Genomic DNA, 27,582 nt, shown 5'->3' with positions numbered 1-27,582 from the left:
AGCTTTGTCCTCAGTTTCAGAATATTTCTTCATTGGATTGTGAGTCATGTCGATTTGCAAAACACCATCGCATCTCGTTAAGTCTAAGGGTTAATAAACGAGTTGAGTCAGCTTGTGAGTTAGTTCATTCTGATATATGGGGACCATGTCCCGTTGTGTCCAAAATTGGGCATAAGTATTTTGTCACCTTTGTAGATGATTTTCTCGAATGACTAGGATTTACTTTATGAAGAGCCGATCTGAAGTATTTACTCACTTTTTTGCCTCCTGTGCTAAAGTCAAAACTCAATTTAACGCTTTGGTGCGTATTCTATGGAGTGATAATGCTAAAGAATACATGTCATAGTTATTGCAGTCATACATGAGACAACATGGTATACTACATCAGTCTTCATGTATTGATACACCCTCTCAAAATGGAGTTGCTGAGAGGAAGAATAGGCATCTACTTGAGACAATTCGGGCACTTTTGTTCCAAATGAAGGTTCCTAAATAATTCTGGGTTGATGCGGTCTCTACGGCTTACTTTCTGATTAATCGCATGCATACTACTGTGCTTGGTGGTAATGCGCCTTACAGTGTTCTTTTTCCAAACAAGGCATTATTTCTGGTGGAACCTAAGGTATTTGGAAGCACATGTTATGTTCGAGATATTCGACCATCTGTTACCAAGTTGGATTCCAAGGCATTAATGTGTGTTTTTCTTGGCTATTTTTGCCTTCAGAAGGGGTATCGGTGTTATTCTACTGAACTTGGCAAATATTTTGTGTCAACTGATGTGGTATTTTCAGATACTACACCATTCTTCTATGCTCTTCCCATTTCTACAAGTCAGGGGGAGGAAGATGAATGGCTAGTATATATCAGATTACTCGTACTTTGACGGAAAAACGAGATGATGTTCCTCTATCTCCTAGTTCTATCGAGCACCAATCCACTATTCTGCCTTCAGCACCTACTCCAACTGTGTTAGCAAGACCATTAATTGTTCAAATTCACTCGCGGAGGCAACAAATGAATGATACATGTTCTGCACCAGTTCCTTCGTCATCAGTTCCTTCATCATCAGTTCCTTCATCATCAGATTTGTCTCCACCCGACCCTCCAGAAAACCTTGACCTTTCAGTTGCTCTTCGCAAAGGTATATGTACTTGCAAATCCACATATTCTATTGCTAATTTTGTTTCCTATGACCACTTATCTCCTGCATCTAGATCTTTGATTGTGTCTCTAGACTCTGTTTCTATACCCAAAACGGTGAAGGAGGTTTTGAATCATCCTGGATGGTCTGACGCAATGCTTGAGAAAATACATGCCTTACAAAAAAAATCACACTTGGGATTTAGTGAATTTACCTAGTGGAAAGAAAGTAGTGGGATGCAATTGGGTCTTCATGGTCAAAGTTAATCCTGATGGCTCTGTAGCAAGACTTAAGGCCAGACTTGTGGCTAAGGGGTATGCTCAGACTTATGGAGTGGATTATTTAGACACCTTCTCTCCGGTTGTCAAACTTACTTATGTCCGCTTGTTCATTTCTCTAGCTGTTTCTCAGAATTGGCCTTTGCATCAATTGGATATTAAGAATGCTTTTCTTCATGGTGATCTCCAGGAAGAGGTATATATAGAGCAACCACCTGATTTTATTGCTCAGGGGAAGTATGGCAAGGTCTGTCACTTGAAGAAATCCTTATATGGCTTGAAGCAAAGTCCCGAGCTTGGTTTGGTAAATTTAGTGAAGCAATTCAAGAATTTAGGCTGAAAAAGAGCAAATGTGATCATTCTTTCTTCTACAAGCAATCAATACCTAGATCTCTCCTTGTTGTATATGTGGATGACATTGTTATCACAGGGAGTGATTATGCAGGAATCTCTTCCTCAAGTCTTTCTTGCATAATAAGTTTCATACAAAAGACTTGGGACAACTGAAATACTTCTTGGGAGTAAAAATAACTAGAAGCAAGAAGGGGATTTTCCTATCTCAGAGAAAGTATATTCTTGACTTACTAGCAGAAACTGTAAGCTGGCTGCCAAACCTTGCAGTACTCCAATGGTTCCTAATTTGCATCTTATGAAAGATGATGGCGATCCATTTAATGATCCAAATAGATACATGAGGTTTGTTGGGAGATTAAATTATCTCACTGTGACTCGTCCAGATATTGCTTTTGCAGTGAGCATGGTTATCCAGTTCATGTCCACGCCCACAGTTAAACATTGGGAGGCTTTGGAGCAGATCCTATGTTACTTAAAAAGAGCTCCTGGACTTGGCATATTATATAGCAATCACAGTCATTCTTGCATTGATTGTTTTGCAGATACAGATTGTGCTGGATCCAAGATTAATAGAAGATCTACTACTGGTTACTGTGTATTTGTTGGTGGAAACTTGGTCATGGAGAAGTAAGAAACAAAATATTGTATCTAGGTCCAATGCGGAATCCGAGTATAGAGCTGTGGCACAATCAACATGTTTGATAATGTGGATACATCACCTTTTAACTGAAATTGGGTTAAAGCATCCTACTCCATCAAAACTCTGGTGTGATAATCAAGCTGCACTCCATATTGCCGCAAATCCAGTGTATCATGAAAGAACAAAACATGTTGAAGTTGACTGTCATTTTATTAGTGAGAAGATTTAGGATAACTTGATTTTCACTGGCTATGTGAAGACAGGAGAGCAGCTAGCTGATTTATTCACTAAAGCATTGAATGGCACTCGAGTTGATTACCTTTGTAACAAACTGGGCATAATCAATATATATGCTCCAGCTTGAGGGGGAGTGTTACAGAATGAACCTAGACACTTTACCCGATGAACATAGACTGTTTCTTAGTAGTGTACATAAACCATATATAGATAGCAGATTTCTAGGAATCTCTTTTATATCTTTCCTTAGTTAACACCTGAATAATATACCAGTTTGATTCTTTTATACCTTGTTCATTACAAAATTATAACATTGACACAATTTATTGAGTATTTACTTTTTGGGAGGAAAAATGTACAGTTTGATAATATCTTTAAGAAATTATGATTTTTTAATTATTTGAAAGTTAAGATGTTATAGTTGATTTATATTTCATAGTAACTATAAAAATACTATATTATTTATATTTGCAAAACATGCTAGATATTTTATTTTCTATGAGTGTTTTTAGTTCTTTCTCGTTTTCATGAACTTTTATATTTTTGCCTGTTATAATGTTATATTATTAATTTAAAAATTTAATTTTTTAAAGATCTCGCTTCTACCTTTTAAAACACTAGTTTAAAGGTATATTTCAAGGAAAATATCAATTTTTTCTGACAAATTTTTACTTTTTCTTTTCAAGAAAAATCTATGTCAAAACACAATCCCAATTCCATAAACTCTTTTTAAACTTGAATTTCAATTCTATTCCTTTAAATGATTTTGAAAACTGTTTGATGTGGATTTCAAAAGAAAAAAAAAAGGCCAAAAACCATCGGCACCTCTTCTAAAAAAAAAAATTCCCAAAGCCAGAGAATAAACACACACAGAGTTGGCTAAAAAAATTAAAAAAAAAACACACACAGAGAATACAATGGAAGCTGATCAGCGGACGGTCGGAGAGTACACGCTGACGTGTAGGCTCGGCGGAGGCTCGTCGTCGACGGTGTGGAAAGCGGAGCACCGTACAAGCGGAAAAGTGGTGGCGTTGAAGCAAATCAACCTCCTCAACCTCACTCGCCAACTCAAAAATTGCTTGGACTGTGAACTCACCTTCTTGTCTTCTGTTAATCACCCTAACATCATTCGCCTTTTCGATATATTTCAGGTTTGTGCTACCTTTTTTTTTTTTTTTTTTGTTATCTATAATTGAGTATTCCAAATAGCTTTATGATTTTCTACACAATTTTAATGGAATTGGATTGAAGTAACATTTTATGTGAATAGAATTGTTCATATATATATATATATATATGAAAGTTCAACTGCAAATGAGTACAGCTATGTTTGAATTTTGGTGGTGAATCAAGTCTGGTATTTATGTGGAGAAGGTTAAAGGGGTGGCTCCAGATGGAAACAACTGATTTCTCATTTATCCCAAAAACAAAATTATAATAATGGAACAATTGTCTTAATTCTGACAAATTGAGCAAGTAAGCTCAAGCATTGATATTTGGGTAGCAAGGGGTTAACGGCTAGGAACAATTTGGCTGAGAAATTTCACTGGATCCCTTAGAATTCTCTTTCTTTTATGGTCTTTTAATGAGCAATAGTGGATGCCTGGATGGGTAATTTTTGTGGAAAAAAAAAAGAAGAAGAGATAAACTCAGACCAAAAATGGTGGTCTTTCTTCATCTCTCTTCTAATTTGGAAATTAAAAACCTTTATAAAGAAGGTGCTTTCGCATGTCTGGAAGGTGTTGATAGGAAAGTGGAAAAGTTAAATTGGGTGCATAATATCCAAAGATGTGATTGGCCAAGGAAAAACTTTGATCTTTTCTACTTTCTTTTGTGCGTCATTATCCACTCTGAGCATGTGATTTCAGCTGTAAATTATAGTGTCATAGCTTTTAGTCGTAAGATGAAGTAGTGCTTCATAATTTATGCACTAGATACAGTAAAAGCTGTGACCCTCAAGAATTTATTCGCGGGGTTTTGGAGGGTTTAGCTTTGAATTTCTTCTTCACATGTGTGTATGGCTTGTTTATGTCCATTTGCCTTAAAAAGCTTAACTTGCAAAGTTTGATACTCATTAGGCAGAAGGTGTAGTATAATCTTTGTATAAGTTTCATGCTTCAGACCAAAAGATGCAATCATAACCATCTGAAAATCTAGTGATGTGCTTCTCCCTCAGTTCTTAATTTGAGACAACTGATCTGTCCCTCAGGCTGAAAACTGTATTTTCCTTGTCTTGGAGTTTTGTGCTGGAGGAGATCTGGCTTCTTATATCAGAAATCATGGCAGAGTTCGAGAATGTGTAACTATAAAATTTATGAAACAGATTGGTAAATTTTCATTCAGAATCCTTTTCTGCTTTTTTTCTTATACCAAGATGTCCTTTCACATTGTACAACTAATGCCATTTTGATTGCAATACTGTAGGAGCTGGTCTGGAGGTACTAAGCTCACACCGAATTATCCATCGTGACTTGAAGCCAGAGGTACAAGCTTTTGTGTCTTCAATCTTCATAAACAAAATACATTTCAATACACACTGCTAAAACCGGAAGTGTTATCAACTAATTTGAAAAACACCTAGGACTAGAAGTATACTCAGATTGTTTTTCACCCAAGACATATTTATACATCTTTGATTCGATTTGCTATTGCAATATAACATTATGCAATTTTGCTTATCACTTAGAGCTTAGCTAGTCCCACGTGGAGGTGGATAAAACCTGATGCTTAAATCACTTTTCCAAATGAACCAAGCTTATTTTTAGGTTGCTGAATAGTCTTTGAAACTGGTAACATGTTTCATATATATTTTCCAATGATTGTGCTGATGAATAGATACAGAAACTTTTGATATCCCCTACAAAAAACTTACAGGGATTTCTATGACTTCAAGTATGGATTCACAATCATTTACAGAGCTCTCTACACCAAAAAAGGAAAAGTAATATACAATTCAATTTTATCCTCTGGATGGAATTACTTGTATCCTCAAAACATCTAAAGTTTCTTTCCTTCCAATCTGTCCACCAAATGCATGCTGGAATCAGGTTGCTGAATAGTTTTAGCTTTTCTTTTTCACTTTTTTGCACTAAATTATTTGTCTGAAATGTGTTTTTTTCAACTAGCATTTCAAACTCCTATTAATGTCTTGAGCTGATATTCAGAGCCCTTTCATCGCCTTGAGCTGAATGTTTATGATGCACATGTAATTTAGAAATGCTAGGTGTACTTTAGGTTTGGAAATTGAAGGGAGAAAACTGTGTAACCTAGGGAAAGGTCTCGAAAGGGGAAATGAAGTTTGAGAGATAAAATTGGGGCCTAATTCTTGAGATATGTTGAAGAAGGGAACGGGAAGCATGAAAATGCATAAAGTCGGAAAAAATGTGTCAAAAGGAGAAGTAGAAATGGTGATATATATATATATACGAGAAGAAATGAAGAAGGTTTACTAACTTAGAACCTACAGAATTTAGACAACCGCATATTAAATCTACAAGTAGGCCGCATGACTCACAAGTCCTCCCTACCTGGTAATCTTTTTGTTTGTGCAAGTTTCTATCGTCATTTTTCTCTTATTGAATTTTGTTCTCTTTTGAATACTTATGCTCAAAATATAATGTTCATCTCATTTATTTAATTTTTATTGTGTCTGGGAATGTTCTAATTTTTGTTCATTTCTGGTTCAGAACATTCTCTTATCTAGCTTGGAGAATGACGCGATTCTTAAGATTGCCGATTTTGGTCTCTCAAGGTAAAGGAACTTGATATGGAGTTCTGAAACAGGGAAGCTAAAATGCTTGGCATCATTAACTATCTCTTTATCTTTTTATTCTTGGAGTAGAATGTTAAATCCGGACGACTTTGCAGAAACCGTTTGTGGTTCCCCTTTTTACATGGCTCCAGAAATTCTTCAATTTCAAAAATATGATGCGAAGGTAAGAAACTAGTTAATACAACTATATAACACAGATGAGACAAGCTGATGCGTATTCTTCTGAATAGGTTGATATGTGGAGTCTTGGTGCAATTCTGTTTGAACTACTTAATGGTTACCCTCCTTTCCGTGGTAGGACTAGTGTTCAGGTAACAGCATTTTCTTCAATGCAGAGGCCTCCCTCTCTTCGTTAGTCCACTTATCAATTATTTTATGTTTTTAATATAGATACTACAGAATATCAAGGCGTCTCTGTGTCTTCCTTTCTCTGAGCTGATTATTCCTCAGTTGCACCCTGATTCTGTTGACTTATGCTCGAGACTATTGTCTATCGACCCAGGTCTGCAGATTCCTGTAACCAATATCATTTGTAATGCCTTCCTACTTCGTTTAAGTTTGATAGATCTTCCTATATCTGCAGAGAAGCGGATCTCTTTTAAAGAGTTTTATCGACATCGCTTTTTGAAGATAGGCGAAGCGGGGGATGAAAGCTTCTGTTTGAAGTAAAAACACTCGGATATCTTGCTAGGCAGAAGGACCAATATAATTATCGCTGTTTATACTTGGATTTCAATTTTTTTTGTGTCAACTTGATGAGCTCAGCGTCTTTTTCCTGCTGATTACTCTAGGCTATTCACTAGTCTGTCAGTTTCAAATCATGTGAATGTGTCATTCTCAGAAAGCAACCTGCATCGTTGTACATCATAGTTCTCTTTCACAGATGATTCAGTCAGGTTTTACATTCTAATAACTACCTACCTAAACACTCCCGCATGAAATCTTTCATCTTTGGCCATCCGAGGACAAATAAATGATTCTCCAAAATCTTCAAATTGATCATATGAATTGAGGAAATTCCTTCAGTAGTACTAGCATCAGTATCATTTGTCTCCAAAACAATGTATACTCTCCTGCCTCAAAAATCTGTATCATTCCTTGCCATCTGAGTAAAGGACAAATAACTGATTTGCACAAATTCAAATTGATCAAATGGAGTTAATGAAATTCCTTCACATCTTTGACAGCTGTTGTTTGCTGACACATTTAAAGAGGTTGGTACACAAGCCCCCTTATCCAATATGAAACTTGTTCTTCCGTTATTACTCTCCAAAACTAAAAAAGGGTTGCTTGTCTTTAAGAAGGTTGGCTACATCTTGACTTGGAATGCAGCAGAAAAGTTCTCATTCTGGATGCTGAGCACGAAAACTGAACATCTTGCAGCATTGTGTACTTCAATTCTGGCTAGGGGATCATGGGGTGAGCTAGAGGAGTGCTTTTAATATCTGTTTTCTGCTTATTGACTTATATTATGCCCTGAAGGCTCTGATCAGATGAATCCTACTTTGATACTACCTACTTGTGGGCCTCTGTAGGACACTGCTATGTACGAAGAGACAGAAGTTAGCCTACCAAAGGAGTGGAAGTAACTTCTTTTATCATATGGTTCCCATCTCTTCATTAGACAGTTTCTCCATGAGTTTAAGGGGTTCAAGATGCTATGGAAATCAATTCCGAGGAACTTACACCAACCTGTAAAAGGTATTTTTTATCTTCTAAAACTATCAACAGTTACAAATTGCACAGGGACATCTTCATGGCTAGCTGGATGATATCAGAGTCTTATTAAGATCAGTATTCCAATAATATTATGTGTAACTTTGTTTGCAATTTGGAATAAACTGGTAATTGTAACCAAAACAAAGAAGTGAATGCAAACACAAATAATTGATCTCTAGGAAAAAAGATGCTGCAGAAGGTTCAACCTTACCTGTAAGTCAACTAACTTTTTCTTGTCTTGAAGATATTAAGGTGCCTTCTTACATGTCCTGCCACATTTGCAGGGAGAAACATCTATCTAATGCATTTCTTTTCCTCAATCCATTTCCCATTGACCTTATTATTATATATCTATACGAAAAGGATTGCTGCATTTGCAAGTTGAGAACGCCAAAATTGTACTAGCGGTATTGACTAAAGAAAATAATAGCTTGAATTTTGCTAGTGTAACAATATGTAGCACTATCCTTCATCCAATTTGTTACTGTACATTAGATTCCTAATTATTCTGTTATTCAATGAGAAATTCTACTTCACTATTAACAAGTGATGCCATCTTTTGCACTGAACTAGTTTTGCATTGCCCTAGTGGTCTGCTAATTCATCTCCGTTTTGTGACCGTTCTAGCAGTCGTATTTTATCCTACGTGGTGCTGTCAAACATGGCCAATTGGAGGAGAATCTTTTTACTATATGATAAAGTTTTAATTCTATATCTGGATTCTAGTTTTATATGCCCCACAAATTTGGTAGCATAAGAAAAGGGCAGTTAAACTGAAGCTAGAACTTCAGAAAAGCTTCATGAGTTTCCTTATCTTCTTTTTTCCTGTTTTTTCTTCTAGTGAACAAGATGACTGACAAGGCAACTAAGACGGAATGAGGGCTAAGAAGGATATATCTCTTTCATGGTGAGAAACAAACACGACAAATCCATAGAGAAAAGACTAATGAAGATAGAAAAATCTAACAGGTCATTGGTAGAAGAAACTCTTAGCTTCTCCCTAAAGGATTTCCTAGTTGGCTTGTTTGGATGACCCTTCTTCTAAAGTGACTTGATGTGAAACAATCACTTAAACTTTTTAAAAGTTAGTGACTGGAGTGGAAGTTGTTTCAGAAAATTTAACTAGTTGAGTAGTTGTTGATTAGCTTTAGTTGTGTCATTTAACATGTTTTCAAAGATAGGGGTCATTTGGTTTTTTTTGTTTGGCTGAAGTGGCTCGAACATTCGTTTTTATTATGACACGTGTCACTCACGTGCCCTACGTGGACGATGATGAATGCAAAAGATGATTCTGTTTGCTGAGCTAGAGAAAAAAGGGCTATTTGATACAAAATGGTGACAATGAGAGTATTTTTTGTTGCCAACTTTTAAGTAGGTAAAGTTAAGCGATAAGTCAATAGCTTAGTGGCAAATTTAGACTTTTTCACGAAAAGTAATTCAAGTCTAAGTAGTCTTGTTTTATCGATAACGTAAGTTAAGCAGTCCTCCAAATTCCATCCTTCTTACTTGGCTAATTTATTGTTGTTTTCATGCCTGGATGCTTACAGCTGTGATTTCTGCTGTTGAAGTTGGAGCTCAACAACAACCTCCGACATATCCTTTGGTTCCACACTTTACAGAGTTCTTGGCTATCTCCTTCTGGCCTTTATGCCTTTGGTCTCTACCCAAAGGGGCATTTCAAGTTGGCATATGGCTAGCCACCACACCTGAGAAGGGGTGTCATCTGATGATCCTCCAGTCATCTAGATGCATACCTTGGAACCATTAGAAGGTGCCGTAGATATCTCATTTCTAGCGTGTCCAGTCTTTTCTCAGGTTTTGTGTACGCGTACGCGTAGTGAAAGAGTTTCTAAGTACTATATGTCAGTTGCCTAGGGACAGGTATCCTGTTATGCATCAGCATGTTTTAAGGATATTGGTGCTATCTTGTGTGAATAAAAGTTTCTTATCAAAGTAGTTAAATGTTGAATTCTTTGTTGTATGCATTTAACCATTTAGTGTTGAGTCTTCATTCTTACACTTTTTGCTTTGTCCTGAAATGGGGGAAAAAGAGAAGGGAAAGTTGAATGGAAAATGTATAATGAAGAAATTAATATAAAGGAGGGGATTTGAAGGACATAAAAAAGAAAACAACTTATATGTTGTTTGGTTAAAGGAAGTAAATAAGATAGCAGGAAAGAATATCATTTCTTATTATCAACGTGAGGAAAGTTACGAGCTGCAGTAATAAGATTGCTCTTCTTCTTTCAAACTTTCTCTAGATATTGGTCGTGCCTTAATAGCATTTCATTTCTCCAATCCACCCCCTAATACCCAGCCCCTCTTTGCTTTGTGATGATGGTGTTCATGCTTGCTTGGTGCGACTCGACCAATCTACCGGCAGCTTTTTACAACCCACAAGCAGAGGTGTTGGTAAACCTTAGCCAAGATTGAAGCAAATAAGTTCACACTGAACATTGTAGCTAGGATTCGAACCTGGGATCTCCAGTTTGTTACTCTAATTCGTCAATTACTCAATCATCACATTTTCTAGAAAACTAAACAAAGAAGGAACTCTTATCACATTCTTTTCATTTTCATTCCCAAAATTTTTATGAAAACTTTGGTTATAACTAAAGGAAGAAATTGAAAAAAATTATGAAGTGTGCTTGAAATTATCTAGGTGAGGTTGTGACATCTTTCATTATATGTGTAATCTTGGATATAATAAAAGATAGGCTTGGATCCTATCTGATCCTGGAATAAGCAGACGTAGATGAATGTTTTTATGCAAAAGATAGTTTTATCAAAAGATGCACGAAGGGTTGTCATTATTATTAAACCAGATAGCAGTATGTCAAAAAATTGCATCCATTGTCGATCGCTTGCCTGAAAATTCGAGCAAACAACATGCCATGCTGAAATAAGATTCTTAAGAAGTTGAAGAGTTGAGTTGCAATTGGAAATCTTAGCTCTCAGAAGAGCCCTTTTACTACAAAGGGAAACTATTAAGGCAAAGTGAAGCATTTAGGAGGTAGTATGATGCCTCCCATACCTATGCATTTGAGCTTAAGTGATGAACAATCAAATACAACACCGCCTACCACCAAAAATGGTTTCATATCTATTTGCATTTTCAGCCACTGACTTTAACAAATAACCTGTATTATGAAACCTCTATTAGAATGACAACAACAACATCAACAACAAACCCAATGTAATCCCATAAGAGGGGTCCGATGAGGATAGTGTGTAAGCAGACATTACCCCTATCTTGTGAAGGTAAAGAGGCTGTTTCTGATAGACCCTCGGCTCAAGGACATATTAAAAAGGAAGCAGCAACAATAACCGTAGCAAAAGAAACAACAGGAACCTTGAGAGCACACGCATTTTGTGATGTTTCACATTGTTATCAAAGGCGCACTTAAAGCGCGCTTAATCCCTGAAGCGAGGCTCAAAACATGTTGAGCGCTTCACCTCACCTAGCGGGCGTTTTAGTGTTGTCATCAATGCTCCAAGACATACTTTTCCTTACCAATGAGCATAATCCTGAAGAGACGATACTAAACAATTGATATTTCACTTTATCGTAATATTTTTTTCAATTTCTTTGTCCATATATTTGGTATTCATGCTTATAGATATTAGTCTTGGACTAAACATGCATATTTGTAGTTTTTCTCCATCTGCGTCTTTCTTCATGAAAGCCCACACTTTATTTTGCACTTTGCGCTTAAAGTCCTAATAGAACTTAAAGCTTTCTTGCGCTTTTCGCCTTTGATAACACTGATATTTCACAGTAATTTAGATTTTATTCTCCAGATTTTAGGGTCAATCTAGGGCAAAGAAACAAAATTTTTGTGCCCTTTTCTTCAGTTCGGATGAAACCTTAAGATGCATGGATCTCGATAAGGTGACCTATGATGAAACCTAGAGTGTAGGAAAGAACTCAAAGTCACAACACAAAATCAAATTGTACAAGCACAAGAAATTCCTATATTTCTGCATAATCGAGAAAGACAGCCTTTGTCTTCGACTCTGTGGTAGGAGCAGGTGCCTTTCACCAATCCCTGTTGGCAGTCTAAGCACAGGAAAAAAGGTAGGACATTAGCTGTGTCCTTTAATGGTCAAGCAAACTTTGGGGTTGTGAGCAAAGTATGTTTCTCATTTACCAAACTAAACAGAGCATACCTGAGTACAGCGCTTCGTTTGTCAAGTTGCGGCACCAAGACAAATCCAGACTAATCAAATTTTTTGAGCATTTGGCTAGTGACATTGCAGTGTTGTGTGAAGGGCAGCCCGGTGCACTAAGCTCCCGTTATGCGCGGGGCTCGGAGAAGAGCCGGATCATAAGGGCCTATTGTACGCAGCCTTACCTTGCATTTTCTGCCAGAGGTTGTTTCCACGACTCGAATCCGTGACCTTCTGGTCACATGGCAGCAACTTTACCCGTCACGTTGCAGTGTTGTGTGAAACTTGTAAAAATCATATAAAGACATTGAAAAACTTTGATTCCTTGACATATAGTCAGGCAAAAATTCATTGACCTTTTCCGATTATCAAATTCCCATGTACCCAGAAAAACATGAAGAGCAAACAAGAGGCCTAGAAGTGAAAGCAAAGAAAATCTGCATGTTCCCATTACTAACAGTGCAGCACCACAAAAATGAGTGAAATTTCTTCCGGTAGCAACAGCTTCATCACTGCCATTGATAAAGATTAAGAGTAAGCTTATGCCACTCACAATTTTACTATTATGAGTACAAGGAATTCAGAACATACTATCAAACAGGATAGCTCTTTTTCACCTTTTGAAGAATGCATACTGATAATATCCTATATGAAGCTTGAAACCACTATTCGAAGACTTCAAACGGAACACTTATTTTGTCATTTTTCAAGAATGCTACTGAGAGGATCCTATATGTAGCTTGAAACTACTGTTATACGCCTTCAAGCATGGAAGACAACTCAGGAATCATATGAGAGTAAATACATAGAAAGCCAGAAAAGTTGAAAAACAGACACTGCAAAATCATTTCCCCGCCAATTCCTATTCTTCGTCTGATATTTCCTTTTCTCCGATTTCTAACAAATCCAAATACTTATTTTACAAATGAAGCTAAGGAGTAGGTGAAATGGCGTGTGCCAACTACAAAGAGCTAAGATCTCATGTATGGACATACTCAAATACATGTTCATGTAAAGGTGGAAAGGATACATACATGCTCGATGAAGGTAGAAATTTCATCAAAGGAGTTAAGTGTGAGCTATGTCAATATGTTGTGCCGACTCTCCAAAACAGCTGCCGCACCCGTGTCGGATCCTCCAAAAATACACTAATTTTTGGAGGATCTGACACGCACCCATCAATATTTTCGGAGGGTCCGAGCAACATAGATGTCAAATCCAGCTCATATAATCTGACAGAATGAGACTTTCCTTATATATACAAATTACAATGTGCCGTATGCACCCACTCCTATAAGCATAAAAGACTGTTATATCTCCGCAAATTGGATATGCTATTTTTACTTGCAAAATAAAAGTAAAATACAAAAGAAAATGTATGCACTATCTACCTAGATGATTCTGGGCAGCCAACCACTCCCCAAAAGGAATATTAGAAGGAAATTTGAAACCAAGCATTTTGAAACATCTTTTCAATATTCAAAATGAAGAACTTTTTATGCGAAGAAACAACCCTCCTTTGTAGCAATGTATGGTGATATTCTTTGAAAAATTTGCTCTCAAGGCATAAGCAACCGACATTGAAGAAAAGAGTAAAAAGCAATAGAAAATGATGACGAATATTGCAAGCAAAAGATTATGGTTAAGGACACTACATATGCTACACTTCGAAAGCATTCTGTATTGAATGATGTATTTTGAAAACCTGAAAGCATTGTGAGAGTTTTAGCTTGTCAACTGTTCTACAACCAGTGACAAGATAACCGATTGCAAAGTCTGTCAATTTACGCAAGTTGCTCAGGTCAATAGCGCGTAATCCAGGACAGCTTTGTGCAATCTCTTTCAGAGAACAGTCAGTCAATCAATGAAAAAGAGAAGGTAATCATGCAAAATTGTTTAAAAGCCATAAAGCCAGATCTCTACATTTCAGCCATGAATCATAAGTTGGTGAAAGACCGACAGTTAAAAATGCAAACACAACATACTACAAGCAGTATACAAGCAGCTAAAGCACTGATCACCCAGCAATCAGCATACATATAACCCCAACGATGGCCATAGGAGAATGAGCTCAAATAAAAATCTTTTAACATGCAATATTAGAATTGAAAGATAACAAGTTTAAGGTCTCATCATCAAGGTGTTGAATAAGTTGCAGCTCCAGTCACATACCATATCCAAATCATTGCAAAAGCAGCTAAAGCATTGATCACCATCTTTATAACTTGAATGATCCTTGCAAGCCGCCCTGTCTTAATCAATACACAGGAACACCAGATAGACTAGTGGCAGGCAACAATACAATGAAATTACAAAGACAACAAAAAGCATGCATCTCTGATGATGTAAGATAGGGTACTTCTATGACCTTGGGGCACCATCTCCTGACAAAATCTCATTTTGCAAATAGAAATCTCATCACTAATCTGAACTGCCTAAAGTCAAGATGATTACCTCACCGGAAGAAATTATTTAGGAACAAAGATCAAAGATGAAGAGATAGTTGCAGTACAGATCACCCAATCAGAAGAGAATTTGCAGTAGACTCTTATTTATGTATTTTGCTGTCAACTTAAGCAGATACACAGCAGATTCTTTCGGAAGATTATATTCAGTTGAATACTTGCCAGGAAGCAACAAATCTAGGTTACAGGTTACTGGATAGGATGTATAGAAAGTGCTGAACCCTAAGCAAGAGTTAATTTACCAGGTAGGTAATTTCCACCCAAATACACCATGTAGTTGGCCAAAAGTTCCCATGACCGTGGTAATTGAAAGAACTTCCAGTACATTGCCTTTGTCAACCGTTTAATGGCTGCCAAAATAGCAAAACAGGCTGTTATTTGGCATGATCTGATAACCAAGTTTATCTAAGAGTTATATAAGGATTTTCTTATTCCAACAAAGGTAAAAGATAATGGCTATCTTCATGTTTTTTGCTTTTCTTATTTCTCTCCGCCTATATAAATTTGAATACAGCAACTTGCAAACAGAGAAGATAGCAATTCTGCATCAACATAGAGTACAACAAAGCAACAATTACCTGGACCTTCTTGCTAGTGTGACAATGCAGGAAGCAGTCACTAACTGTTAATTGCATGTTCTATCAATGTTTTATACTTGTTTCTACATTAATTTTTGATTCAGTAACAGCTATTCACATGGAACCTTTTACCTTTTAACTACTATCTCCCCTAACTTGCAGTACTACAAATAATTCTGTTTTTTTCCATCACTCGTGGAATGATTCTCTATCAATGTAAAGCCAGAAGTGCAACTTGAACAACCTCATCTGATATGAGAATACTGCTCATTCTCAATATGTATAGCCATATATCTATAAAGAGAATCATCTAAGGATTTGATGAATCTCAAATTTTTGATAAGGTGATTAATCTCACTATTTTTGCGTCGGTTCCATAATCCAAAGTAGCAATTCATGACATTTGATATGTATGAATAATATGATCATCTCTACCCAACATCAAAGAGGATCTGGATCCATGAGGAATGCTTTACCCTAAACAATATGTTGTCTCAGAAAATCATAGTTCACATATTCTTCTAACATTTTCACATGATAAGCTGCATGATAACTATAAGACTATACAATTATCCAAGGAAGCATATAATCCACAGGTATAACAGTTCCAAAGATTTGCAGTCACAACATACAATTATCCAAGGAAGCATATAATCAAACATGAACTCATAGAAAAGCAGATTAAATCCTTTATGAATGGACTCAGGGCGGGTGTCTGTGATCGATATTGTGTAAGATAAGTAGACAATAAGTTACCTTTACAGGGCAAATACCAATTTTTCTAAGAGAAACAGCACCTCCAGATTGTGGAAGATTATTAGCAAATTCTAAAACGAGTGAGCAAAATGGAAAAGAAGAGATGCAAACAGTATCACAAACATGGAAATACAACAATGTCAAGAAAAAAAAGTCAAATAAAAGATCAAATTCAGTATTGCACTTTTAGAGCAACCAATATGCATTTCAGTTGCAACATTCATATCTATGTTGCTCGGACTCTCCAAAAATGTCAGTGGGTGCGTGTCGGATCCTTCAAAAATAGTGCATTTTTGGAGGATCCGACACGGGTGCGGTGCCATTTTGGAGAGTCCGCGCAACATAGATTCATATTGTGCACTGGCTCCAAAATCTAATTATACAACTCATAAAATTTGAGGAAACTTGATTCATCTACTTCCTTTATCTCCATATCAATTGCATGGAAGAACGACAACAACCCAGTATAATCCCACTTAGTGGGGTCTGGGGAGGGTAGTGTGTACGCAGACCTTACCCCTACCCTGGGGTAGAGAGGCTGTTTCCAAATAGACCCTCGGCATCCTTCCCTCCAAGAACTTCCCACCTTGCTCTTGGGGAGACTCGAACTCACAACCTCTTGGTTGGAAGTGGAGGTTGCTTACCATCAGAACAACCCCTCTTGTCTTATCAATTGCATGGAAGAACAATAAATCTAAATACATACTCCATATCTGAAGTAGAAACAGAAATACCAAATACAACCATGCTTTATGAAATATCACGCTTATCTGAGAAACTCTTCTATCTCACACTTGATCCAGGATCTCTTATCAATAATTCCATAGCAAGATCCCAATAAATGAGCGTCTCTTCATAGGGCGAAGAGTTTTGAAGTGCGTGGTTGCAATTAGGAGAAAGATGATGAAATCGGATGAAGAACAAGACAACATGGTGGAAGTGCTTTGCCTAATTGTTCGCCTCTTCAGGGTTTCTTTACCAAGTGCTCACTAAATACTCTTTCCATCTTAAAATACAGAGAAAGAAAACTACAAAGGAACGAAGATGAAAGAGGAATGATAGAGAGGGGAAGACATAAAAGCAAACTGAAGACAATCAATGAATAGAGAAGCTAGAAGGCAATGGAATGAAGAAGATTTCAGATGGAAACTAAATGTGGACTGATGCAGTGATGCTTCAATTTTAGGTTAAGGATACGTTGCACAAGTATTGTCCAACGTATATTGCACCATCAAAAGCATGTGTTGGGCCATTATTTTAAATAGGATGCCAATGGGATTTTTGGAAAAGAATGTTACATTTTGTTCAACTAACTGGTGCTTTTAACATTCTATGAAGAAAATACTAATTCAATGCATGTCATATGTCTGCAATTTAATTGAATTAAGCAGACATGTCGAACCATGCTGCTGGATTCACTAATCTATACATGTAAAAATAATGCATTCCTCATCAAACTAGACTGAATAAGGCCTCAATCTCAAGGGTCAGCCTTATGTAGTTCTGGTGGTTAAGTCTTTTCATTTCATGTGTGGTCTCTTGCTGATTCATGAACTGCGAATTTCTTTGTTTTTCCCAGTTAGATATGAACATAAAGAATCAAGTAGCATATACATTATACCAACAAGTGAGCCTGCAAAAAGGATGGCTGTTAAACCACATGACCAAATTCAGATCCAAGTGAACATCAAAAATGAAATTCCATGCCTATCAAAACCAAGATTAGGCCTATTTGGAGGTAAGACGATACAGCCAAAGAGATCTATAAAAATATGTCCAAAAAACACTTTGATGTCATGGAAGTAAGAATAAACCCAGAATTTAAGTTAGCACAGAACAGACCAGAAAGTAAGATTAATAGTACAAACATGCAAAACAATTAATAACACAGCAAGTTCAATTTAACTCAAAAAAATGATCCTTGGAAAAGCCAATCTAATTGTACTTAACACCATTCGTCAAAAACACTAAAGCATATAACCCAGAAAATTAGGATCGTCAAACACTTGTGCATGTATACCCTAAGAAATTAGGATGATCAATCCAGTAACCGGAGAAACCATTAGACCCCCTATATCTTGAAAACATGATGAGCTGGACTTCTGGCATCAATGTCCCTGAATAAGGTCACCAATTAGCATTTACAAAGCGACAAAAATGTCACAATAATGTGTAGTATGGTGTCTCTTTCATCTCAAAACTGACTTATTATATCTTTAGTCAGTGAAATGTTGAAAGAGAGTGAAGCACATAACAAAAGTATGAGCATTCCAGATGTGAAAGAACTGTGCACAGATGTTGTCCACCTTGTACAGAACAGCACTTTAAGTTTAAGGCAAGCTAACCATTAATGCTCCAGCAAGAGGCCCCTCGTATGGTGACTTGACACAAAATTCATCCATGTGTATATGATAGCAACTCAAAGCTGTGTACTGCCCGAGAAACCAAATCAGAGACTTTCTACAATGATAAGGACTGAAAGTCTGAAATACTATGTAAACAAATAAACCTTTGTACAGAAAAACAGTCATAATGGTATAAGATCCAAATATAACAAAACAGGACAAGGTTACTACTTAATAATTACATCAAGCACTAATAACATCTGAATATTTTGTTTACAGCCAAATCATTAATTTCCCCTGATGCATAAAGATCGCCAGAATAAAAAGAAAATAATGGTGGTTTATTTACCATTATTATGATTTGGTATCAGGTCGATAAAGAGTTACAATGAGTAAATTACATGCTGCTTGGCCAATGACTTCCCCAACTACAAAAGTTTATGATGTGAACTGTGATTGAGGAAAAAGATGGTTCTCCTAGTGGAATATTGAAGAAAATAATGCCTTCAGGCGGAAATATCCATTCAAAGTTTCAATCATCAGTTTATCATTCACATTTATCTTGATGAATGTTATGGCTTTACTCATTATTTTTCTGGTTTCTCTTCTTCTTCAGGATAAGCTATCTTTTTTCTAGTATTTCTGTCTCCTTTTTTTGGGTGAGGGTGGGGGTGGGGAAGGAGGAGAATTGGAATGAGGATGCAGGACTTTTTCAGTACAAGAGCACACCAAAAATGGGAGTTGGAGTGAGGGTGCAGGATTTTCTCAATATACGAACACACGAAATAACTAACTTTCACAAAGCCAACATGCAAGTAATACCCACTTAATCTTTATTCATACAAGAAAAACCATTAGGATGGACCATTACCAACATAATACAACAGAAACCCAGACAAATGCTTCAGTCTGTCTACCAAAATTTTGTGGCAGAGTGACAACACATGGATAAGAAAGTACCATAAAGGTCTAGAGCTTTGAAAAACCTATCTTTCTAAACCATTTGAAACTTCATAAAAAAGCTGCTCAATTCGCAATAGCTTTCTAGCCAGTAATCATTGTTCCAGCCCCTTCATCGGTGAGAATCTCAAGGAGTAAGGAATGTTGAAGCCTTCCATCAATAATACTTGCAGTCGTCACCCCTTGAGCCAAAGACCTGACGCAACAATTCACCTTAGGGATCATCCCACCAGCAACCTTGCCATCATCAGTCATCTTCTTCACTCCTTTTATGTCAATCTGCTTCACCAAACTCCCTGGATCATTACGGTCCTCCAGAATTCCCGCCACATCTGTCAGCAAGATTAGCTTTTCAGCTCCAAGAGCTGCTGCTAACTCACCTGCTGCCGTGTCTGCATTGATATTGTAGGATTGACCCGTCTTGTCAGCTGCAACAGAGGCGATCACTGGGATATGGTAATTGTCAATGAGAGGCCGCAGTACACTAGGGTCCACACTAGCAATGTCCCCAACAAAACCTAGTTGATCAGCGTTCGGGGAGGGACGTGCAGTTAGCAGGTGGCCATCAATCCCTGATAACCCCACTGCAGTTGCCCCAGCCTTGTTAATCAAGGAAACCAAATGTTTGTTGACTTTACCAACCAAGACCATCGAGACAATCTCCATGGTCGAGGCATCAGTAACACGAAGGCCATTCAAAAAGTTGGGTTTGATTCCCAATTTACCAAGCCATTGGTTGATTTCAGGACCGCCACCATGAACAAAGACAATGCGCATACCAACACAGGAAAGAAGGACAAGATCAGCAATAACAGAGGCCTGAAGAGCCTCAGATTTCATGGCAGCCCCTCCATATTTCACCACAATGGTCTTCCCGCGAAATTTCTGAATAAACGGTAATGCTTCCGAAAGGATTTTCACTCGGGTGGCTGCAGGGAAAGATTGGATTTCAGGTGCAACAATCGACTCCAAGGAAGTCTTAAGACATGAGGCCTGAAAAGGGTTGCTAATAGTTTTTTTATTGGATTTGATGAGTGGAACATATTTTGGGAAAATGAGACTGTTGGAATCTGGAAAATTGGAGGCTTTTGAGATTGGGGAAGAAAATGGGAGGGTTTTAGCCAACATCCTCTAATTCCTTATACTTCCTCTCCCTTTCTTCTATTATATGTAATTTGCTGGGGAAAGACACTATAAGTTCCTAAATACTATTTGTTTAATTAATGGGGTCAAAGCATCAAGAAATCTGCAATCAAAACAAGCCATTTATTTAGCATTGGAACCTCAAAAGTATCCTTGAAAGATCAGCACAATTGAGAAATCCCCAAAACATAATTGGAAAGGAATAAATCAGACTAGAAAAATAAGCTAATTAAAACAAGCCACTGGTTAGCATTTGAATCTCAAAAGTATCTCATACAAAAAAAGCAGCACAAATTGAGAAAAAAAACCCAAAAACATAATTGGACAGAAATCATTCAAATTAGATAAATAAGCTAATCAATTTGAATAATAACTTTCCAACAAACACCCAATAGATTCATCACTAAAAGCAACATTTATTTAGTTAAAATTTTGAAGAACACTTGACATTAGCACTCTATTGGCATTTCATCAAACAGGTAATAGAAGTAGAATAATAGACATACATAGCGATTCAGCAAATCCCCAAAATCAAAGGGTAGAAGAAGAAAAGAAAAGGGTCAACATACCTGGCGACTGTGTGTGTGTGTGTGTGTGTGTTCGGGGGGCGCTACCAACAGAAGCTTTAGGCAGAACTAAATCTCCGCGTCACACATTGTATAGAGCAATAAATAATATCTTTTATTTTGGGTCTGAATAAATAATACGTATATTATCGACAGTGTAGTAGGTGACACGTGAAATATTCCACTAAATGCTACAACTTTTAAGCCCAACAATTGCAATTCTAATAAACAAGAAAAAAGAAGAAGAGAGAAATGGAATTAATGTGTTTGAAAACGAGAAAAATGAACAAAATAATTGTTAGGCAACATTTCTTTGTTCGCTGGTCAAGCACCTCAACCTAAATTGAGGTTGAAGGTTCGAATTATTAACTAATATTATTATTAGTAATAATTAGCAAGTAACAAATAATAAAATAATACTCAGTTCTTAAGTTAAAAGATTGATTTAAATTTGTGTGCCGAGCCTGAGCCTTGTTTAAATTAAAAGTCTATTCACTTAATACTAATCTATCTATATCTATATATATCTATTTATCTATATCTATCTATCTATACTATTATAAAAACACGAATGTTAAAATGCTAAATGTTGGTTGACGAAAATATCCCCAAAATATTGATCAACTTTTATGCCTTTAAAAGTAAAATTATTCTTTTAGATATGTAACTCCATATTGGACAAAATTATATTATACTTTTGGTTCAACCTAATGCTAGGAGTTTGAAATCAAATTGGATTTTCTCGTTGACTAAGACAATATCCATTCTGACTCTTGTTCGAAAAGTCTTCCAAAACAGAAGTTATATGGAATAAAAAGAAACTTCCTGTTATAAGTTTGAATCGTATTGGTACACAACCACACAATTTCGTCCATCTAAATATGTTTGCTACATAATGGCTGCTCCATATAAAAAGCTCATTATATAACTCATGCCACAAGATTTTAAAAGCTTGACCTTTTTTATTAAAGGATATCAATATATCCCTAACATTTTTCTGAATCCTATTTTTTCCGTAGTAATTACGTTCTCCTTTTATACCATACACACTTTAAGTCTTTAACATATGCTTACATAGTTTCATGTTGTTGCTTTTTTTTTACAGTGAACATCACCATATATTTTAAATGCACCGCCTTTTTGAATTTGGTAAACAATTTTTTTAGTAGAATGGGAGATTGGTTAAAGTGACAATATTTTTTAACTGATTTATGTTCTCCCCTTCCCTGTCATGTATTGATTTTGTTGTTAACTTAACTTTAGTAATTTAAATTTGACAGCAAAACAGCTTGAAGCTATTTTATTGCATTCATGAAACTTCAAGTTTGGTGGAGCTTTAGATTTGCGCGAGCAACTAAACTCACGGATGAAACATGGAAAATTGACGTGCTTTTTAACTAATGAATGGATTGATCAGGATTTGAGTTAAATTATATCCTAGCGTCAACAATTTTCTTTTGAATATTTGTATAGATATGAATTTATGTTTTCTTAATTTAATTTTTGTATAATTGACGTAGGATAACATGCAACACACTAGAAATAGTAATGCCAAAGAAGGTACGAATGGCTAAATGACTTTCTATCTTTGGTTCTTTGTAAATAATGTATCTTGATAAATATGATTTTCATGTATCTGAATCATTGAAGCTTCACTAAATCAAAGAAAATCATTGATTCAGAAAAATAATATTAAGAATTGTATTTCTTAAGTGATTTTATAACTTTAATTGCATAATTGTATGACTCCTTAATATTTAGTCCTATAGTATCTGTTCATTGTGTCAAAACATTATCAATGAGTTGGTTTGGATTTTACATCATATTCTTTTTTTATTTTAAGGAACTAATTATTGAACTTCATACATATTAAACGTCGTACATATTCAATTAAAAATTTATTATTCTTTATATGTATCCCTTAATATTTGACATAAAATATTCGTGCATCGCACGAACGTAGAGACTAGTACTATATTAAAAGCACGAAGGTCCTTAGCGAAATGTCGTTCGCCTTTTTTATCCTTTAAAAATAGAGTTCACAATAGACAAAATAGTAATTTGATTATTTTTTCTAAAATTTAGGATGTTGAAATCAACTATAATTTTTGTTATTAAATCATTCCTTATATGAATAATATAAACAATCGTAATTTTTAGATCTTTAAAAAACCAAAATTTAGCTACAGATGTAGCTGTGCACGCATATAGATTTTTAAGGAAGATTCCTAACAAAGCTGTTATTTGTGGCTTGAATTAATTCCTTGTATTTTTACGAAATTCATAATCCCTATAGGTTTAGGAAAATCCATTGTCCTAATAGATTTGGAAAAGGAAAACCTATAGTCCTTGTCAAATTGGGAAACCTTTCTCTTATATGTTTGGGACCTTTTGGGATCAATATATAGGGGTTGTAGTTGGGGATTCTAAAGATTGTATTGTGCTTTTCTTCTCATTCATAGTGAAAAACTCTCTCTGCTTTTGCCCCGAGGATTAGGCTTAGCCGAACCTCGTTAAATCCTTGTGTTGATTTTTCTTCTGTGTGATGATTGTGTGCTAGTTAACCCACGATATTCCACAACAATTGGTATCAGAGCAAGGTTCGGGTTTCTACATATAATCTATGGTTAAGATGTCTTCATCATCTTCAACAAAGTACGAAATAGAGAAATTTGACGGGGGTTCTAGTTTCAGTCTATGGAAGATTATGATGAAATCGTCCCTAGTGTTACAAGGACTATGGAAAGCAATTGATGAGGATTTTCCTGAAGAGATGAAGGAGACAAAGAAGGCAGACCTGAAGGAGAGGGCTTTGAGTGCGATCTTCATGAGTGTTACAGATAGCATCCTACGGGAAATTGCTGAAGAAACTTCTGCAGCAACGGCATGGAAGAAGTTGGAAGATCTGTATTCTAAGAAATCGCTGACAAACCGCCTCTACCTGAAAAAGAGGTTATACAATCTCCGTATGAATGAAGGTACACCTGTTAAAACTCACCTTGATGAGTTTAATTCAATTATAATGGACCTGAAGAATGTGGATATCAAAATTGAGAGTGAGGATCAGGCCTTGATTGTGTTATGTTCTTTACCACAGTCTTATGATACTTTTGTCGATACACTGCTATATGGGAAAGACAGCATTTCACTAGAAGATGTTAGTAATGCACTAAAATCTAAAGAGTTGAAAAAGAGCTTTCCAGACAGCAGAATTGAGGGCGAGGGTCTTGTGATTAGAGGAAGAACACAACAAAAGGACATTAACAGGAAAAAGTCAACCGCAAGATCAAAGTCTAGAGCAAGGAAGCAACATTGTTATGAGTGCGGGGAGCAAGGTCACTACAAGAGAGATTGTCCTAAGTTGAAAGAGAAAAGAGGGAAGCAGAAAATAGATAATTCGGCAAATATTGTTGACACTGGCAATAATTATGATGATAGCGACTATGTAGGGGAAGTTTGTGCTGTGAGTTCTAGTCATGGGCAAAATTCTTGGGTTCTTGATTCTGGTGCTACTTTCCACATGTGTCCACACAAGAATTGGTTTGCAACTTACAAACAAATGAGTGGGACTGTTTATATGGGAGATGATAATCCATTACCAGTAGAGGGGGTTGGTAACATCAAATTGAGAATGTTCGACGGAATTATCAGAAACATTGAGTGTTGGCATGTTCCTTGGATAAAGAGAAATTTGATTTCTCTTTCGACTTTGGATGATCAAGGGTATAAATTTCACCCCGAGAATGGAATACTTAAAGTGTGTAAAGGCTCCATGGTACTCATGAAGGGTAATCACATTCTAAATTGTATCATCTTCAGGGCAGTGTAGTTGAAGGGGAAGCTGTTGTAGCTTCTAGGAAAAGTGATCTGAATCAGTCTCAATTGTGGCACTTGCGACTTGGCCATATGAGTGATAATGGATTGTCTTTGTTGAATAAGCAGAATTTGCTGAATGGGTACAAAAATCAAGTTTTAAATTTTTGTGAGCATTGTGTGTTTGGTAAACAGACAAGGGTAAAGTTCATCAAGAAGGCCGAGCACAAGACCAGAGACAAGTTAGATTATATACACTCTGACTTGTGGGGTCCAAACAGAGTTCCCTCCAAGAGTGGTGCTAGGTATTTTATGACTTTGATTGATGATTACTCAAGGATGGTGTGGGTGTATTTTTTGAAAACAAAAGATGAGGCATTTTCGACATTTGTTAATTGGAAGACGATGGTTGAGAGGCAAACGGAAAGAAAAGTTAAGCGTCTTCGAACTGACAATGGGTTGGAATTTTGCAATTCTGAGTTCGATAATTTCTGCAGCAGGGAGGGCATAGTGAGACACCGCACTTGTGTCGGAACACCACAACAAAATGGTATTGCAGAACGTATCAATAGAACACTTTGTGATAGGGCACAAAACATGATTTCACACTCATGTGTTAGCAAAGATTTTTGGGCTGAAGCAATCATTTCAGCTTGTTATTTGGTCAATAGATCTCCATCCACAACTATTGAGTTCAAAACTCCTTTTGAGGTATGGTCGGTTCGTCTGCTGATTATTCAAATTTAAGGATATTTGGTTGTCCGGCTTATGCTCATGTGAGGGATGGAAAGCTTGAGCCGAGGGCAAAGAAGTGCATATTTCTAGGGTATGCAACTGGAGTGAAAGGTTATAGGTTGTGGTGCACAGATCAAAAGACTCCAGGGCTAATTATCAGTAGGGATGTAACATTCAATGAATCTGCCTCACTGGACAGTCAGAGGGAGAAGGCAATAGCAGAAACAGATCGTGGTGTCAATGACCGCATAGAGCTAGAAATTGAATCTCCAATAGCTCAACCCAGTAATTCTAAAGTAGAGGAAGTGGAGGAGGTGCAAAATATTGATCAAGATGATAATGTTTATGCACCTACGCAACAACAACCATATAGCATTGCAACATGCAGAGAGAAGAGAGTGATCAACCGACCGCAAAGGTTTGCAAACATAGTTGATGGGAATCTTCTTGGATATACGAATCTTGTGGGATTTGCTTTCGCAGTTGCAGAGACCGTTGATGTATTTGAGTGTTATACCTACTCAGAAGCTACTCAGAGTACAGAACCAAATCGACGGATTAGTGCTATGGCTAAAGTGATTGAGTCTCTTAACAAGTTTGGGCGTTGCCTAGACTTGGTTAATGTGTGCGCCGATGGATAGAGCCCTTGCGAGGGTTGAGGGCAAGTATCACGACCCAAAATCCACTAAGGGACGTGATGGCGCCGGACACCGCTGTCAGGCAAGCCAACCAAATTACTTAATTAAATTCTCGTTTTAAATATTTCTGAAATCTCTTCTTTTATACGCTTAAACTATACATAGTAAATTCCACTAAATAAGAAATGAAGCATTTAACAACTTTTAAAATTCTGAATAAACCCATAGACATCCCCAGAACCCGGTGTCACAAGTGCACGAGCTATTTCTAAGAAACCATACAATACAACATCCGTCCGGAATACAAATTGGACAGAAAGTAAATACAATACACTGAAAGAGACTATACTAGCTGCGGGCCGCCTCGAGGAAATACAGCTCACCTAGTCTCCGGGTCGCCCGTGCTGCTACGCCCAATGGGCCAATAGAGACTCCTGTACCTGTGCAACAAAATGCACAGCAAGTGTAGCATGAGTACGAAAACAACGTGTACTCAGTAAGTATCCCGCCTAATCTCGAAGAAGTAGAGACGAGATGGCAACTTCGACACTTACTAATGGTCCAATAATAATATTATTAATGCGATGACTCACGAATTTATTAAGAACAACAGTAGATTCAAATGAGTCACTAAACAGGTGAAAGTTCCTTTTCTATTTAAAGTCTCCGAATTTGCAATCCATTAATTAACAATTATCTCAAGTCGGGGAGAGCAGATAGCAATATCAATAAATCTCAAGGCAAGCAATACAAGCATGCGCAACTCATGCCGAGGTCGTACGACCCGATCCAACATAAATGTAAACTGTGCACTGCTGAGGGTCGACCGGCACGAACCATAGATGCATCTATTACCCCGCTCGCGAATCATACATGCGACGAGGTCAAATTTAAATAAACAATCACCCTGCTCGCGTACCATACATGCAACGCAGGTACACACAGAAATACATGCTCAAACAGTAAATTAAGAGTTTATCGGGGAACATTTATCCAAATAAAAGCCAAATTCTCTTTTAACGATTTAAGAAAAATGAAGTTTAATCCTTTTTAGAAATTCATATACCAATTCGATAGGATTTAAGCAATTCAAACTGTCAATAACATTACAAATATTCCAAGTACAACATGCTTTTGGGTCCTAGACTACCCGGACAATAACATAATAGTAGCTACGCATGGATTCTCGTCACCTCGTGCGTATGTAGCCCCCACAAATAGGAGCACATAACCAATTAATTCACCTATGGGGACAATTCCCTCTTACAAGGT

At 36.8% G+C, this 27,582-nt stretch overlaps 2 protein-coding genes and 1 long non-coding RNA gene across 6 annotated transcripts; 1 reads left to right on the top strand and 2 right to left on the bottom strand.

Annotated features, from left to right (window-relative positions):
* Positions 1-3,444: 3,444 nt before the first annotated feature.
* LOC109210539 (serine/threonine-protein kinase ATG1t) lies at positions 3,445-10,110 on the top strand. Of its 3 annotated transcripts, XM_019373966.1 has the most exons (12): positions 3,445-3,801; positions 4,860-4,977; positions 5,075-5,133; positions 6,337-6,401; positions 6,492-6,585; positions 6,653-6,733; positions 6,813-6,924; positions 7,006-7,636; positions 7,727-7,841; positions 7,958-8,123; positions 8,983-9,048; positions 9,689-10,110. In XM_019373966.1, exons 1-8 carry the CDS (start codon positions 3,568-3,570, stop codon positions 7,089-7,091), a joined length of 849 nt encoding a protein of 282 aa, XP_019229511.1. In that variant the 5' UTR covers positions 3,445-3,567; the 3' UTR covers positions 7,092-7,636; positions 7,727-7,841; positions 7,958-8,123; positions 8,983-9,048; positions 9,689-10,110. The 3 variants fall into 3 exon arrangements, with proteins under 3 accessions (XP_019229511.1, XP_019229510.1, XP_019229512.1); XM_019373965.1 differs by lacking the exon at positions 8,983-9,048; XM_019373967.1 differs by lacking the exon at positions 8,983-9,048 and having other exon boundaries at positions 7,724-7,841.
* A 1,048-nt stretch (positions 10,111-11,158) lies between these two features.
* Positions 11,159-16,342, bottom strand: LOC109210545. Of its 2 annotated transcripts, XR_002065574.1 has the most exons (4): positions 14,484-16,342; positions 13,346-13,602; positions 12,312-12,823; positions 11,159-12,201 (listed from the first exon to the last, which is right to left on the bottom strand). It is a non-coding gene; the product is annotated as an uncharacterized LOC109210545 (long non-coding RNA). The 2 variants fall into 2 exon arrangements; XR_002065573.1 differs by having other exon boundaries at positions 13,346-16,342.
* A 2,907-nt stretch (positions 16,343-19,249) lies between these two features.
* Positions 19,250-21,240, bottom strand: LOC109210538 (acetylglutamate kinase). The gene is made up of 2 exons (XM_019373963.1): positions 21,128-21,240; positions 19,250-20,661 (listed from the first exon to the last, which is right to left on the bottom strand). Exon 2 carries the CDS (start codon positions 20,541-20,543, stop codon positions 19,500-19,502), a length of 1,044 nt encoding a protein of 347 aa, XP_019229508.1. The 5' UTR covers positions 20,544-20,661; positions 21,128-21,240; the 3' UTR covers positions 19,250-19,499.
* Between the last annotated feature and the right edge of the window lie 6,342 nt (positions 21,241-27,582).

This window comes from Nicotiana attenuata, unplaced genomic scaffold, assembly GCF_001879085.1.
Source record: "Nicotiana attenuata strain UT unplaced genomic scaffold, NIATTr2, whole genome shotgun sequence".
NCBI lineage: Eukaryota > Viridiplantae > Streptophyta > Magnoliopsida > Solanales > Solanaceae > Nicotiana > Nicotiana attenuata.
Note: the sequence above shows the minus strand (reverse complement) of the source record. Positions and strands in the feature narration are given on the sequence as shown.